This window comes from Leopardus geoffroyi, chromosome C1 (genome assembly GCF_018350155.1).
Source record: "Leopardus geoffroyi isolate Oge1 chromosome C1, O.geoffroyi_Oge1_pat1.0, whole genome shotgun sequence".
Lineage (NCBI taxonomy): Eukaryota > Metazoa > Chordata > Mammalia > Carnivora > Felidae > Leopardus > Leopardus geoffroyi.
Genome location: NC_059328.1, coordinates 34,049,341 through 34,061,235, shown reverse-complemented (window position 1 = coordinate 34,061,235; position 11,895 = coordinate 34,049,341). Strand labels below are relative to the sequence as shown.

At 55.0% G+C, this 11,895-nt stretch overlaps 2 protein-coding genes across 5 annotated transcripts; one reads left to right on the top strand and one right to left on the bottom strand.

Moving 5' to 3' along the window:
* The first annotated feature begins 1,822 nt into the window (after positions 1-1,822).
* ELOVL1 (ELOVL fatty acid elongase 1) lies at positions 1,823-6,669 on the top strand. 3 transcript variants are annotated; one of them, XM_045476978.1, is made up of 8 exons: positions 1,823-1,954; positions 4,469-4,528; positions 4,710-4,900; positions 5,075-5,155; positions 5,300-5,356; positions 5,445-5,550; positions 5,640-5,776; positions 5,934-6,669. In XM_045476978.1, exons 2-8 carry the CDS (start codon positions 4,483-4,485, stop codon positions 6,153-6,155), a joined length of 840 nt encoding a protein of 279 aa, XP_045332934.1. In that variant the 5' UTR covers positions 1,823-1,954; positions 4,469-4,482; the 3' UTR covers positions 6,156-6,669. The 3 variants fall into 3 exon arrangements, with proteins under 3 accessions (XP_045332934.1, XP_045332935.1, XP_045332936.1); XM_045476979.1 differs by lacking the exon at positions 1,823-1,954 and adding an exon at positions 3,803-3,928; XM_045476980.1 differs by lacking the exons at positions 1,823-1,954; positions 4,710-4,900 and having other exon boundaries at positions 4,474-4,528.
* Positions 6,670-6,808: 139 nt separating this feature from the next.
* CDC20 (cell division cycle 20) lies at positions 6,809-10,915 on the bottom strand. Of its 2 annotated transcripts, none has more exons than XM_045476967.1 (11): positions 10,771-10,915; positions 10,411-10,599; positions 10,150-10,298; positions 9,956-10,052; positions 9,626-9,754; positions 9,330-9,526; positions 9,122-9,216; positions 8,745-8,973; positions 8,469-8,594; positions 7,426-7,543; positions 6,809-7,059 (listed from the first exon to the last, which is right to left on the bottom strand). In XM_045476967.1, exons 1-11 carry the CDS (start codon positions 10,898-10,900, stop codon positions 6,881-6,883), a joined length of 1,638 nt encoding a protein of 545 aa, XP_045332923.1. In that variant the 5' UTR covers positions 10,901-10,915; the 3' UTR covers positions 6,809-6,880. The 2 variants fall into 2 exon arrangements, with proteins under 2 accessions (XP_045332923.1, XP_045332924.1); XM_045476968.1 differs by having other exon boundaries at positions 10,411-10,640; positions 10,771-10,890.
* Between the last annotated feature and the right edge of the window lie 980 nt (positions 10,916-11,895).

The window sequence follows — 11,895 nt, the reverse complement described above, 5'->3', positions numbered from 1 at the left end:
ATTCTTGGTGGGCTAGTTGCTCCCCACCCTATCTATGAACCAGTGAGAACAGAAACAGTGCTAAGCGCTTAACGTGACCTCACTCCTTTAATCTTCGCCATAGCAAGGTAGGCACTGTGGCTCCCATTTCATAGAGGCTCGGCAACTCTCAGAAGGTTACACATGTACTCCCTGGAAGGTTTAAACTTGGGCCTGTGGAGTCAGGTGTGACCCCAAAGCCACTAAAATATACCTGGAACACGTTAGGCTTTCAACGAGAGGTGGAGTGATTTACTACCTTGGGAGAGCTGTTTATACCTTGTATTGAGCCAGTGGCCAGGCCTGGAGCAGTGGGCGTGTGTGACAGATGTTGACATCCTTGGGGAAGGTAAAGCACAGGATATGCACAGGACACAGGTAGAGTGGGAGACGGGGCCAGATCAGGGAGGCCTTAGTGTAACAACACTAAGAAATTTGAGCCTTTTGAGTCCTTCTGCTATTTCCTTTCCAGGGTAGTTACTAATGGGCTGGATCATAGCTGTTCTTTGGCTCTGACCTCTTACCTCTAAGACTAAACTTTCGCACAGATACGTTCCACCGTTTACGCACTACTGTTTCTTCCAAACCATTGTTTCTTCTGAATTCCCTTTCTGTCCACATTTACACCATCCAATCTGACAAGCAGTTATTGGGTCACTATATGCAAAGGACTGCTCCAGGAGCTGCCAGAGATATAGGTTTCATTTTGCTAAAACTTAGCCCTTATCCCAGTTCAGTCTAGTAGGTTAGTGTGTGGAGCTAGGAGGGGAGAGTGCAGGAAGGCGGATGGACAGCTAAGTATATATAGAGAGTGCACCTGTCTTGGGACATCTCCAGTGTCTGCCTCTCCTATCCCATCAGTTTCCAAACCTTCTTACAACAGGCTGTTTTCTCTCACCTGGGCTGCCTCAATAGCCTCATCACCCTGGCTGCCAGAGTGAAATGACTCAGCTAGAGGCAAACCCAAACCCCATGCAGGGACAGCATCTGCCTGGTTCATTGATGTGTCCCCGGTATTTACCACAGTCTCACACACGGTAGGTGTGAGATAAAATATCAATAAATATCTGATAATACAAGCCTCATTGCAGCCTCCTCAGAAAGCTTCGCTGTTTCTCCTCTACTTCCAGAATAGAACCAAAGTGCCCTGGTTGGCCTTCAGGCCCTATGGCATTTCAGCCACAGCTGGCTTCACTTCCTTTCGCCCCCCCCACCCCCACCCCTTTTCACTACCCTCAAGGCCAGTTTAGCTAGTGATTCACTGTTCCCACCTCGGGGCATTTGTATTCTCCCATAGCCAAATCCTCCTAGCAGTCCCTAATGCTAGGGTTCATCCAAGTTTATGGGCTCCCAGGGAAGGCTTCCTTACACAGCTGCTCCCTCTGGCTGAGACCTCCCTGCCACCCCAGGTCAGCCCATATAACACACACTGCCTCGGTCCAACCCTCCCATCACCCTCTGGAGTGAAAGCTCAGGGGGAGAGGTCTGCTTAGTCCTGGAACTTTCCTCAGGGTCCTAAGCTGGGTGGGCCTGCCACAAACAGAGGATGTGTTGGTCACGTGGGTGGACAGTCACCAGAGGGCCCAGAATAAGACTGAGGGTCGGGAAGAAGCAAGGTGCACCTCTGGCGGGCCAGGGCCGGCGCAGGGCGACCTGATGGAGGCGAGCGGCAAGATGCCGAGGGAAGGGGTGGGGAGTCCGGGCTGGGCGTGCTTCCTGCCCCGGAATCTGGCGGCCCGCCCCTGCGCCCGCCCCTCGGGCCGAGCCCAGTCGGGGCCAATCAGCAGGCGCCCCCCGCCCGGCCCGCCCTGTCCCCCTCTGGTGACAGAAAGTCGGCCCAGCAGATGAGGAAGTGGCAGGCAGGCTGGCCCTGGGGACTTCTCTCTGGCCCTGCTCCTTCCAAGCCCTCCACTCCTGCCCGCCTGGCCCCCCACTGGTGAGTCTGGACCTTCCACGGGCGGGCTGCCCACGTGCCCGGGCACCCTGCCTAGCTGGCCCTGCCCTGCCCTGCCCTGCCCAGCCTGTGGGCGAGGCTGTTCCCGGACCGTGGGTGGGAGGTCCCAGCTCTCTGGGGCCGGCCCTGGCCGGCAGGCTCCCTCCGATCCCGGCTCCCATTTGCTCAAACCTAGGCCTTCTTCCACCACCTCTGGGTCTCGTCCCTCTGTGCCTCTTACCCTCCCTCTCCTTCGCTCCCTGCTCCTCTCTTCTCCCTTCCCCTCCCCCTTCCTTTGCCTGTCTCCTTTTCCCTTCCATCCATCTTAAAGGAAGGAAGCACCCAACCGAGTTCCCCTACCGGAGACACACCCAGTGCTTCTCAAGCTTGGGGAGAGGTCCTCTCCGGAGCCTAGAGCCACTCCTGACCTTCAGGGCGCATGAGTGTTTGTGGGAGGTGAACTTGAGTGGTGGCTGAGAGAGAGCGGGAGAGATAACCAGCTGGCAAACTCACATGGGTCAGGGAGGAACTGTGTGTCTGAGTGCAGGCCTATGCCAGGTAGGCCCTACCACAGGAGAGGCAGCGGACCAACAAAATCTGGTTGTGAATGAATGAATGATGAAGGTCATCCATGAAAAGAGACCTGTATGCATGACCCAAGGCAGGTGTGTGTCTGCGTGCGGTGTGGGTGGTTTTATGTTCATTCACCTCAAAGTGGAGTGTCCGAGTTTATGTCTGTGACCACATTTATCTGTGACTCACGTACGTGTGAGTAAACCCGTAAACCTGCGTGTGGGCCGTTTGCACATGGTGATGCAGGACCAACGAAGAGTGTTCTGGGTGTGTTGCCAGCGTGAATGGAGTGAGGAGCAGGTCTGAGTATCGGGAACTGCATGTCAAAGTCCGTGGAGGCTTGTTTGGGTGGTGTGTCAGAGGAGGGTGGTTGTCACCAGCAGGAGGTGTGAGGGCTCCGTGTGTACATATGTGCGCTGAGTGGGGCGGGCGGTGGTCAGTCTGTCGATGGTGGTGGTGGGGAGAGCCATGCTAGAGGCGCTCTGTGCATACAGGAGGACTTGGGGCCTGACGGTGGTGGGGGCAGCTGGGGGTCGTCACAGAGGCTGGGGGAGCATCTGCGAGATGTGTGCCCCGTGAGTGTGGGAGGGGCACGGGTGCAGCCTCAGTGGATGTGTCAGAAGGTGTATTTTTCACTTGTTGTATTTTTCACGTTGTTGTCTGGATGGAGGGAGCCTGGCAGACTGGCGGGCAGGCAGCTCGCAGAGCATCTGCTGCCCTGGCCGTTTTAGGGCAAGGCTCGTCCCTCAGGGACCGCCCCGGCATCCCAGGCTCTCCTGGGGACCGGCCGGAGCTTTTGTGTCCCAGGGCGCCCTCCCCCGACATTCCTTCAGGCTCTGAGGGGGAGAGGGCCTAGCTCATTAGGACCCTCCCTAAAGGAGGGGAAGATTCCTGAGACCTCCCCCACTCACCCACCTCCTCACATGCCACTGGCTTCCCTGCCCCTCCCAGGGAGAGAAGGGTGATTGCACCCATTCTGAAACAGGACAAACTGAGACTTTCTGGCTAGTTTAGGAGAAGATGCTGGGTGTGGGTTTTCAGCAGTTCTCTTGGGATCAAGGTGAGCCCAGGGCTGAAGTCCCGTGAGGTTTCTGACTCAAAACTAAGCTAGAGCTTTAGGTCATCTGGCTGTCCAGGGTGGGTGTGAGCCCCATGCTTTACTTGGCTTTCTCAATCCTGGTGGGTCCTGCTCCTCTGGGCCCTGACCTGTGGCCTGGCCCCACCCTCCACCTCATGCGCAGTGCAGCGGGGGCGGGCGGAGGGCGGGGCTCTGCCAGATCTAGTCAGACAGGTGGAGCCGGGGCTGGAGTCTCAAAGGCTCCTGAGTCTCAAAGGCTCCGGAGTGGAAGGGCTGGAAGGGGTGCCGGAGAGGAGGAGCGCCAGGAGTTGCGAGAGACGCTGGAGGTGAGAGCCCGGGAGGGCAGAGGAGAGGAGGAAGGGGCAGGAGGGAACCGGCGTCCCGAGAGACCAGCATCCCGAAGGTGGACCGGAGCGGTTGAAGGGGAGGATCCCTGGGGAGAAGACAGAACCAGAGCTGGAGAGGTGGGAGACTGGTGGGGAAGGAAGAAGCGGTCATTCCGGAGAGGAGAGGTAAGACTCTCCGGAAAGAGACCGGACTTGGAGAGTTCCCCTGCAGAGAAAGAGGGGAGGAGAGGTCTGGGGGTGAGAATCTCTGGAGGAGCAGAGAGTGAGGGGAGGCGAGTGAGGTGTGGAGCGGAGGGCGGGATCTGTCCTTCCCAGCAGGCAGGCGGGATGTGCAGGGAAGCGGTGCCCTGGCCAGACGGCTTCCTACCCCCAATCCCCAGCAATTCCTTCCTGTCAGTCTTCTGGCCTTTATGCAGGGAGGTGTCGGGAGTTGTCTCATCTGGTCTGCTTCCTGTCTGTGGGTCGAGGGTGGGATGGGGGCACGGTCAGCCCTGACACCCACCCTCCATACCTCCCCAGAATCCTTAGCCAGGATGGAGGCAGTTGTGAACTTGTACCAGGAGATGATGAAGTATGCAGGTAAGATGCCGTCTACCCTTCTTTTCTCCTGTCCTGGGATCCCTGGATCTAGGGCTGTCTCCTAATGGAGAGTCCCTGTGAACCCGTTGACCCTTTGTGACCTGGCCCCATGTCTGTACACCTGGTGGGCACCCTTTGGGTCCCCGTGACCCTTTCTGACTCCTTGACCCTTATTCTACAGATCCTCGGGTCCAGGGCTACCCTCTGATGGGGTCCCCCCTGCTAATGACCTCCATCCTCCTGACCTACGTGTACTTCGTTCTCTCACTTGGGCCTCGCATCATGGCCAATCGGAAGCCCTTCCAGCTCCGGGGCTTCATGATTGTCTACAACTTCTCCCTGGTGGCGCTCTCCCTCTACATTGTCTATGAGGTGGGCCCCTGGCATGTCTAGGTTTTAATTCCTGCTGGCAGGATAAGGGGCAGGCCTTGAGGCCAGAGCATGGCATCTCCTTTCCAGAGAGGCTGAAATCCATTTCTTCAGCTAGATAGCAAGAGGGATTGGGCAGGGTGGAACTCTGGTGGTCTAATCCACACCCCTTCCTAGTTCTTGATGTCTGGCTGGCTGAGTACCTACACCTGGCGCTGCGATCCTGTGGACTATTCCAACAGCCCGGAGGCACTAAGGGTAAGTAGGGACAAGCGTAGTGTGGGGTGGGTAGGTTATAAGCAACCTGGGGATAGGAGTTTGGGTGTGACTTGGGCTCCTGGCCCAATTTAGGGAAGTTTTTGGAGTAGCATGGGTGTCCTAAGGCTGCCTGACTTCTTGCAGATGGTTCGAGTGGCCTGGCTCTTCCTCTTCTCCAAGTTCATCGAACTGATGGACACGGTGAGTGGTTATAGGAGAGGTGAGAACCTGTAGGGAGAAAGGAGAGGCCCTGGCTCAGAAACCCCTTTCCTTTCCCCACTCTTCTCAGGTGATCTTTATCCTCCGGAAAAAAGACGGACAGGTGACCTTTCTACATGTCTTCCACCACTCAGTGCTTCCTTGGAGCTGGTGGTGGGGGGTAAAAATTGCCCCAGGTGAGTGGTGAAGGCCACCGGGGGAAGAGGGGCAGGCATTGAGGACCAGCAGCTCAATTCTTCTGACCTTGTTCATTGTCCCCTCACAGGAGGAATGGGCTCTTTCCACGCCATGATCAACTCCTCTGTGCATGTCGTCATGTACCTGTACTATGGGTTGTCTGCCCTTGGCCCTGTGGCTCAGCCTTACCTGTGGTGGAAAAAGCACATGACAGCCATCCAGCTGGTGAGGGGCCTGGCCCATAACTGTCCCAACCTTCTGGTCTGGATCCTACCTTTATCCCACCTGCCTTACCTTTGACCCCATCCCTCCACACTCCACATTCAGTCTTTCTCTGCCACCTCTCACTGTTCCCTCTGACCCTTGCCTTCCTCCATTCTAGATTCAGTTCGTCCTGGTCTCCCTGCACATCTCCCAATACTACTTCATGCCTAGCTGTAACTACCAGTATCCAGTCATCATCCACCTCATCTGGATGTACGGTACCATCTTCTTCGTGTTGTTCTCCAACTTCTGGTATCACTCCTACACCAAAGGCAAACGGCTCCCCCGCGTACTTCAGCAGAACGGAGCTCCAGGTACTGCCAAAGTCAAGGCCAACTGAGAAACATGGCCTACCTAGGCGCCCACCTAAGTGCCTCAGGACTGTGCCTTGGGCAGCATCTGACATTTTTCTTCCCACCTATACCTGTGACCAGGGCTTATGTGGTCAGGACTGAGCAGGGGACAGGTCCTCCCCTCGCCACAGCTGGTACACAGGGACCACAGCTTCCGTTCCTCACCCACTTCTCCTGGCCAGCTCCAAGGATGTGGCCTCATTGCCCTCTGCCACTCTGGAGCTGGGGGCTTGAAAGGGCTGGATACTTATTTCCCCCTCCCTGCCTTAAACTTGGGAGAGGAGCACTCAGGACTGGCCCTCAACCAGGGTCTTGTGGCCTTTTTCCTCACACTGAAGAGGTCAGCAATAATCTGTCACTGTGGACCCAGGATCCCTCCTCTACCCACGCTGAAGCAGAAGCTTCTTGGCCAAAGGTCAGGGTGGGTGGGGGGCCTGGGAATACAGCCTGTGGAGGCTGCTCCCTCGCTTATGTCTCCATTAAAAGTGACAGAGAAAACCACCAAGGCTGTGTGTGTACATGTGTGAATGAAAGAGGTGCTAGCCTTATTATCTGCAAACAGGAGGGATGGTTCTGGCTCTCTGATGACAGACAGCAGAGAGGAGGCTCTGGGAAGACTGGGACAGAGGTCATGCAAGGAGAAGAGAGAGAGACATGACTTTATTAGAAAAATAAAAAACAAAAACAAAAAACTGAGGTGATGAGTTGGTCCTCAACGGATGCCTTGGTGAATGAGGCTGCTTTTGGCTGCACTGGCTTTCTCCCGCTCCCGCCGCCGCGCAGGGTCCAACTCAAAGCAGCGCCACAGCCTCAGGGTCTCATCTGCTGCTGCCGATGCCACCGTGGCCCCGTCTGGGCTCATGGTCAGACTTAGGACCCGGGCAGTGTGACCTGGGGCATGAGGATGAAAAAAGTGAGAGTAGAGCATAGGAATGTAGACATACCTACAGCCTCCAATATTGAAGGCCGCCTACCTTTTTTTTTTTTTTTTTTTAACACCTCTGAGGTATTTAATTCACATACCATAAAACTCATCCTTTTAAAGTATGCAATTCATTGGCTTTTAGTATTTCCAAAGTTGTGCAACCATCACAACAGTAATTCCAGAACATTTTCATCACTCCTCACCACCTTCTTCCCATAGCCCCTAGCAACCATCAGTCTGTTTTTATTTCTTTGCATTTGCGTCTTCTGGACATTTCAACAGTCATATGATATGTGGCCTTTTGTGTCTGGCTTCTGTTATTTGGAACCTACCTTTAAGCTCAGCCACCTTGGCCATGGTTGGGTATTTCCAAATAACCAACTGGTTCTGGGCAAAGCCGTGGCCCGAGATGAGCTCCTTGTAGTGGGGAGACCAGAGGATGGAGCACACCTGTGGAGAGAGAATGGCATGTGGGCTCAACAGAGCCAGTGCTACTCAAATCAGAACTGACTCCATTCGAGCATTAGGCACCCTGCCAGGTGCCACAGACTCAGACTTGAATAACCACAGTTCTTACAAAAGTTTTTTCAGAGTTAAAAAATTGTTATCCATTTTACAGATAAAGAATCAAGCAGAAGGAACTTCAGCAAGTTGCCTAAGATCACATGCGAGTCTAGAAGGTGACAGAGCCAGAATTTGAACTCTGGCTCCAGAGTCCAAGTCTAGAATGAAGGCTGCATGGGGGAGAGGAGGGTAGAAGGGGAGGAACCTGGAGTGGGTGGGAGACCCACCAGCAAGGGCTTCAAATTTCATTCCAATGGATGTGGATTAAGTTGCTGTAGGTGATAGGGAGCTACTGCAGGGTTTTAGCACAGTCATAGACCACCCAGACCCAGTGCAGAGGACAGACTGCAGGAGATAAGAAAAGAATGCTGTGAGACCAGTGCAGGGGGCCTCCAGTGAGAAGAAAAGTGAGGCTTAGGGGAGAGACACATGTGAATGATACCCTGAGGCAAAAATGATGTGTCTTGGTGACTAAGTGAAGATAATGAAAGATTCTAGGAAGTTCTCCAGATTTCTGAGTAAGTTCTATCCCTCTCAAACAATTAAGAGGAGGAGGAACACATTTCAGGGAAATAAGAAGTGACTAATTTAGGGCATATTAGGATGGTGCCACCTATAGGACATGAGGTTGGAGTTAAGCCACAGACAGAAGTGTGGCCTGGAGATCGTGAATGAGAGCAGAGTCAGAATTTTGGAAACCATCGGGCATAGAGTTGATGAAGCCACTGGAAGGAACACGGTTGCCCATGGAAGACCACACAGAGTGAGAACACCTTCTGGGAGGGAGGGGCTGGAACAGGTAAAAGACTACCTGGGATTGGGCATCCACAGCACTCAGACAGGCCCCAGAGCAGACGTTCCAGATGCGAATGTGTCGGTCACTGGTACCCCCTCCAGTTGCCAGGACGTTGGACTGCCAGGGACACCAGGCTACAGCCTAGGTAGGATAAAGGTGGGGTCAGCAGGTACTAGAGCTAGACACTGGTCACAGGGTAATCCCGTCTAACCCTGCTGTCCCATCTCCCCTTAACAGTCCCCAGGTTCTGGGTGAGGGTAAGCAGAGGAGCCAACCTAGCCCCATTCTCACCTTGACAGCCCCTTGATGCTGGGTGAATGTCTGCAGGGGAACCCAGCCACCCTCTCCAGGAGCACTAGGCCACACATTGACCAAGTTATCGTTGCCACCACTGGCCAAATGTCGTCCATCTGGGGCCCAGCGCAGCCCACACACCTCCTGGCTGTGGCCAGTCAGTGTGGCCACATGGTGTTCTGCTACCCGAACATCATGGTGGTGGATATGGCCAGAACGTGAGCCACTGCAGGAGGGAAGAAGGGAATCAGGTTCTGTGGCAGGGCCAAACACTGCCAGCAGGACTGAGCTGCTTCCATTCAGAGGTGTACATCTGGGGAGAGCTGGCAAAAATCGCACATTGATTTTGCAACAGACTAGCTAAAACCACTAACCTGGACAGGATATAGCTGTTCCAGCATAGGGAGCCTACTCGAGCCGAATGACTGGTCATGTTTCGAAGCCGCTTCTGCTGCTGCACATCCCATAGCTAGAGAGAGAAGGCTGCTAGGATCAGAGATTGCAACTTGCCATTAACATCCTCCTGCTGGACAAGCCCCCTGTCTGGGCACAACAGAACTGCAGCACAGGGATAAGTCTCACCTGCACCTCGGCACTGCTGGTGCCCACAGCTAGGTAGTTGCCCTCTTTTATCCAGGCCACAGAAGATATATAGTCCCCAGGCTGCTCCATTTGCAGCAGCTGCAGGATGTCACCAGAGCTAGCACTCCACAAGTACACACTGTTGTCCAACGCCACAGCCAGTACATTCCCAGAGCTCCAGTCCACAAGGTTCAGGTCTGCCAGAGCAGGGAAAGGGAGGAGAATGAGCTTCCTTGTTTGTCTGGTCCCCAGGCCCTCTTCCTCTGTCCAATGGGCAAAGGGAAGGCTGCACTTACAGTAGTCATTCCGGATTTCAGGGGCGTCCAAGATACGGTCTGGTAGGGAAGGAATGTAACGGCAGGTCTTCCGGCTGGAGCCAGGAGTGGCCTTCTGGCTATAAAGCACTTTCAGTCTGTTCTGGTAACCTGTGGCAACCGAATACGTCTTGACAGTGGGAAAACTGACTCCAGTGGGAAAACTGACTCCTCCCCTGCTCCTGGCGAGGAAGGCCAGAGACGCACCTCCCCTCCCTTCAGTCTTAGGTGGGAAGAGCAGACAGGCATCTCCCCTCAACCCTGGGAATGGGCCAACACCTCCCTCCAAGAAGGAAGAACTTCAGGTCTTACCCTCTGGGGCATTTTGTGGTTTTCCACTGAGCCGAAGGATCTTGGCTTCCTCCACATCAAAGCCGTTCAGATTCAAAGCCCAGGCTTTCTGATGTTCCTGGCACAAAGGGTGGTGGTGAGGCAGGATGGCATGATCCAAAGCACACAGAGTACACAAAGTACACTCTTGCCTTAAGCCCCTCTGGGCCACATACCTTCTTGGTGGGCGTCTGGCTATTTTCAGGCTGGTTCTCCTTGCTTAGGAGGAAACTGGCCACTTCCATCTGGGAAGCGCTGCGATGGGGGATATAGCGGTCACCACCAGGTTTGCTGGGAGTGGTCTGTGCCTTGGAGCTAGATTTGCCTGGGCCGGGGAGAGGGAAGCCAGAGTCTGAGCAGGCTCCTGAGGGAGGAGGCCTGAAGGCCAATCTCAGCCGTTCCCTCTTCCTCCCTGTGTCCCGCCGCACCCCACTGACCGGGTGTTCGGCTTGGGGTCCTGCCTGCGCTGTGGGATCGGTTGGCGGCCCGCATGGGTGAGGGGGCCGGTCCCGCAGCTTCCTTAGCTTTGCGCTGCCAGCGCGCAGGGGGTGCATTGGGGATGGGTGCATCCAGCTGCAGCAACGAGTGCAGGTCACTCTCGAACACGAACTGCGCCATGGGAGCGTCTGCAGGAGGAGGGGTCCTTGGAGTGGATGCCCGCGGAGCCCTGAGGAAGAGGCGACCGTGCTCTGCCTGGGACCGCCGGCCACACACTCAGAACCAAGCCGGCCCCAGCCCGTCCGGGTCTCGGAGCACGGGCTGCATACCCACCCCAGCTCGACCCACACGGCCCTTACCTCCAGCTCCGACTAGATTCCGATCCCAGACCGGTCTTTGCGGTGCCGGCCTCCGCTTCTTAAACTCTCCGCTCTGAGCACTCATTGGCTCCTTCAAAACCCAACCGTCGCAACCGTCGCCTTCACCCATTGGCCTTTCACGGCACAGGAGGCGGGTCTTCCGGTGCAAGTCACAGGTCTCACGAGAATCCAGTCGTGGAGCGTGATTTGAAGAGTGAGAGAGTTGAGGCCTGTCTCCAGAGAACTGGTGTCGGAAAGAGAGAGGGGCGGGGAGGGGCGGGGAGGGGCGCGCCTGGGGGCGGGGCCTGAGCTGCCACTGCATTCCGGAGTCGCTTCCATTCATTCTTCAGCTTGCCCTCTTCGGCCCTTCATAGTTAAAGCGTCCATGTGGATCGTATTTATGATGCAGAAGTGCAGAAGTGACCTAAAGCACTTGAGCCCTTCAGAGAAGGGAAAGGAGGCAGGTGGGTAGGGGTGGGGAACGAGTTGAGAAGCTTAGGAGCAGAAAGAAGGTCAGACCTAGTTAGTTTGGTGCCTGTAGGAACACTGCCAGGAAGGACGTAACCTGTGTGGGGTTTTTGTTTGTTTGTTTGTTTTTGTTTTTTGAGAGGGGGCGGAGGGGCAGAGGGAGAGGGAGAGAGAGAATCCTAAACAGGGTTTCTCTGAGGGAACCGGATGTGGGGCTCTATCCGTAGACCCTGGGATCTTGACCTGAGCCAGACTCTCAACCGACTGAGCCACCCACGTGGCGCCCCACGTGTGTTAGTTTTAAAAAACTGTGTTGTTGTTGTTTTACAAACAGGGAAAATGAAGCTGAAAAAGGGATGAATTCCTTACGGTTGAGAAAAAAGATCAGGATTCAGACTTGCCTGTCTGGAGATAGGATTGAACTGCCTTCTGAAAGACATTGTGGCTTTACCCCCATGGGGCTTTAGAGGTGTCAGGAATTTTGAAGATCCACTAGGCTAACTTGTGCGTGGTGCATCCTCCCCATTCTGGCAACATACCCCTATTTTACAGATGGAAAAACCAAGGCCCAGGGAAGGGATTTGCCTGTGACCACACAGTTTGTGGGAAGCCAGGTTTGACTCCCATTCAGTCAAATCCGCTAATAATGACTTGAAT

Bases quoted from the DNA above. Each gene is read 5' to 3' on its own strand.
- ELOVL1 (XM_045476978.1), top strand. From the start codon at position 4,483: ATGGAGGCAGTTGTGAACTTGTACCAGGAGATGATGAAGTATGCAG. The intron at 4,529-4,709 runs GTAAGATGCCGT...CTTATTCTACAG, and splicing joins GGAGATGATGAAGTATGCAG to ATCCTCGGGTCCAGGGCTAC. The intron at 5,156-5,299 runs GTAAGTAGGGAC...GACTTCTTGCAG, and splicing joins ACAGCCCGGAGGCACTAAGG to ATGGTTCGAGTGGCCTGGCT.
- CDC20 (XM_045476967.1), bottom strand. From the start codon at position 10,900: ATGGGTGAAGGCGACGGTTGCGACGGTTGGGTTTTGAAGGAGCCAATG. The intron at 9,217-9,329 runs GTGAGACTTATC...TTCTCTCTCTAG, and splicing joins CCAGCAGTGCCGAGGTGCAG to CTATGGGATGTGCAGCAGCA. The intron at 7,544-8,468 runs GTAGTCTTTTAC...CTCTCTCCACAG, and splicing joins CTGTGGATGCCCAATCCCAG to GTGTGCTCCATCCTCTGGTC.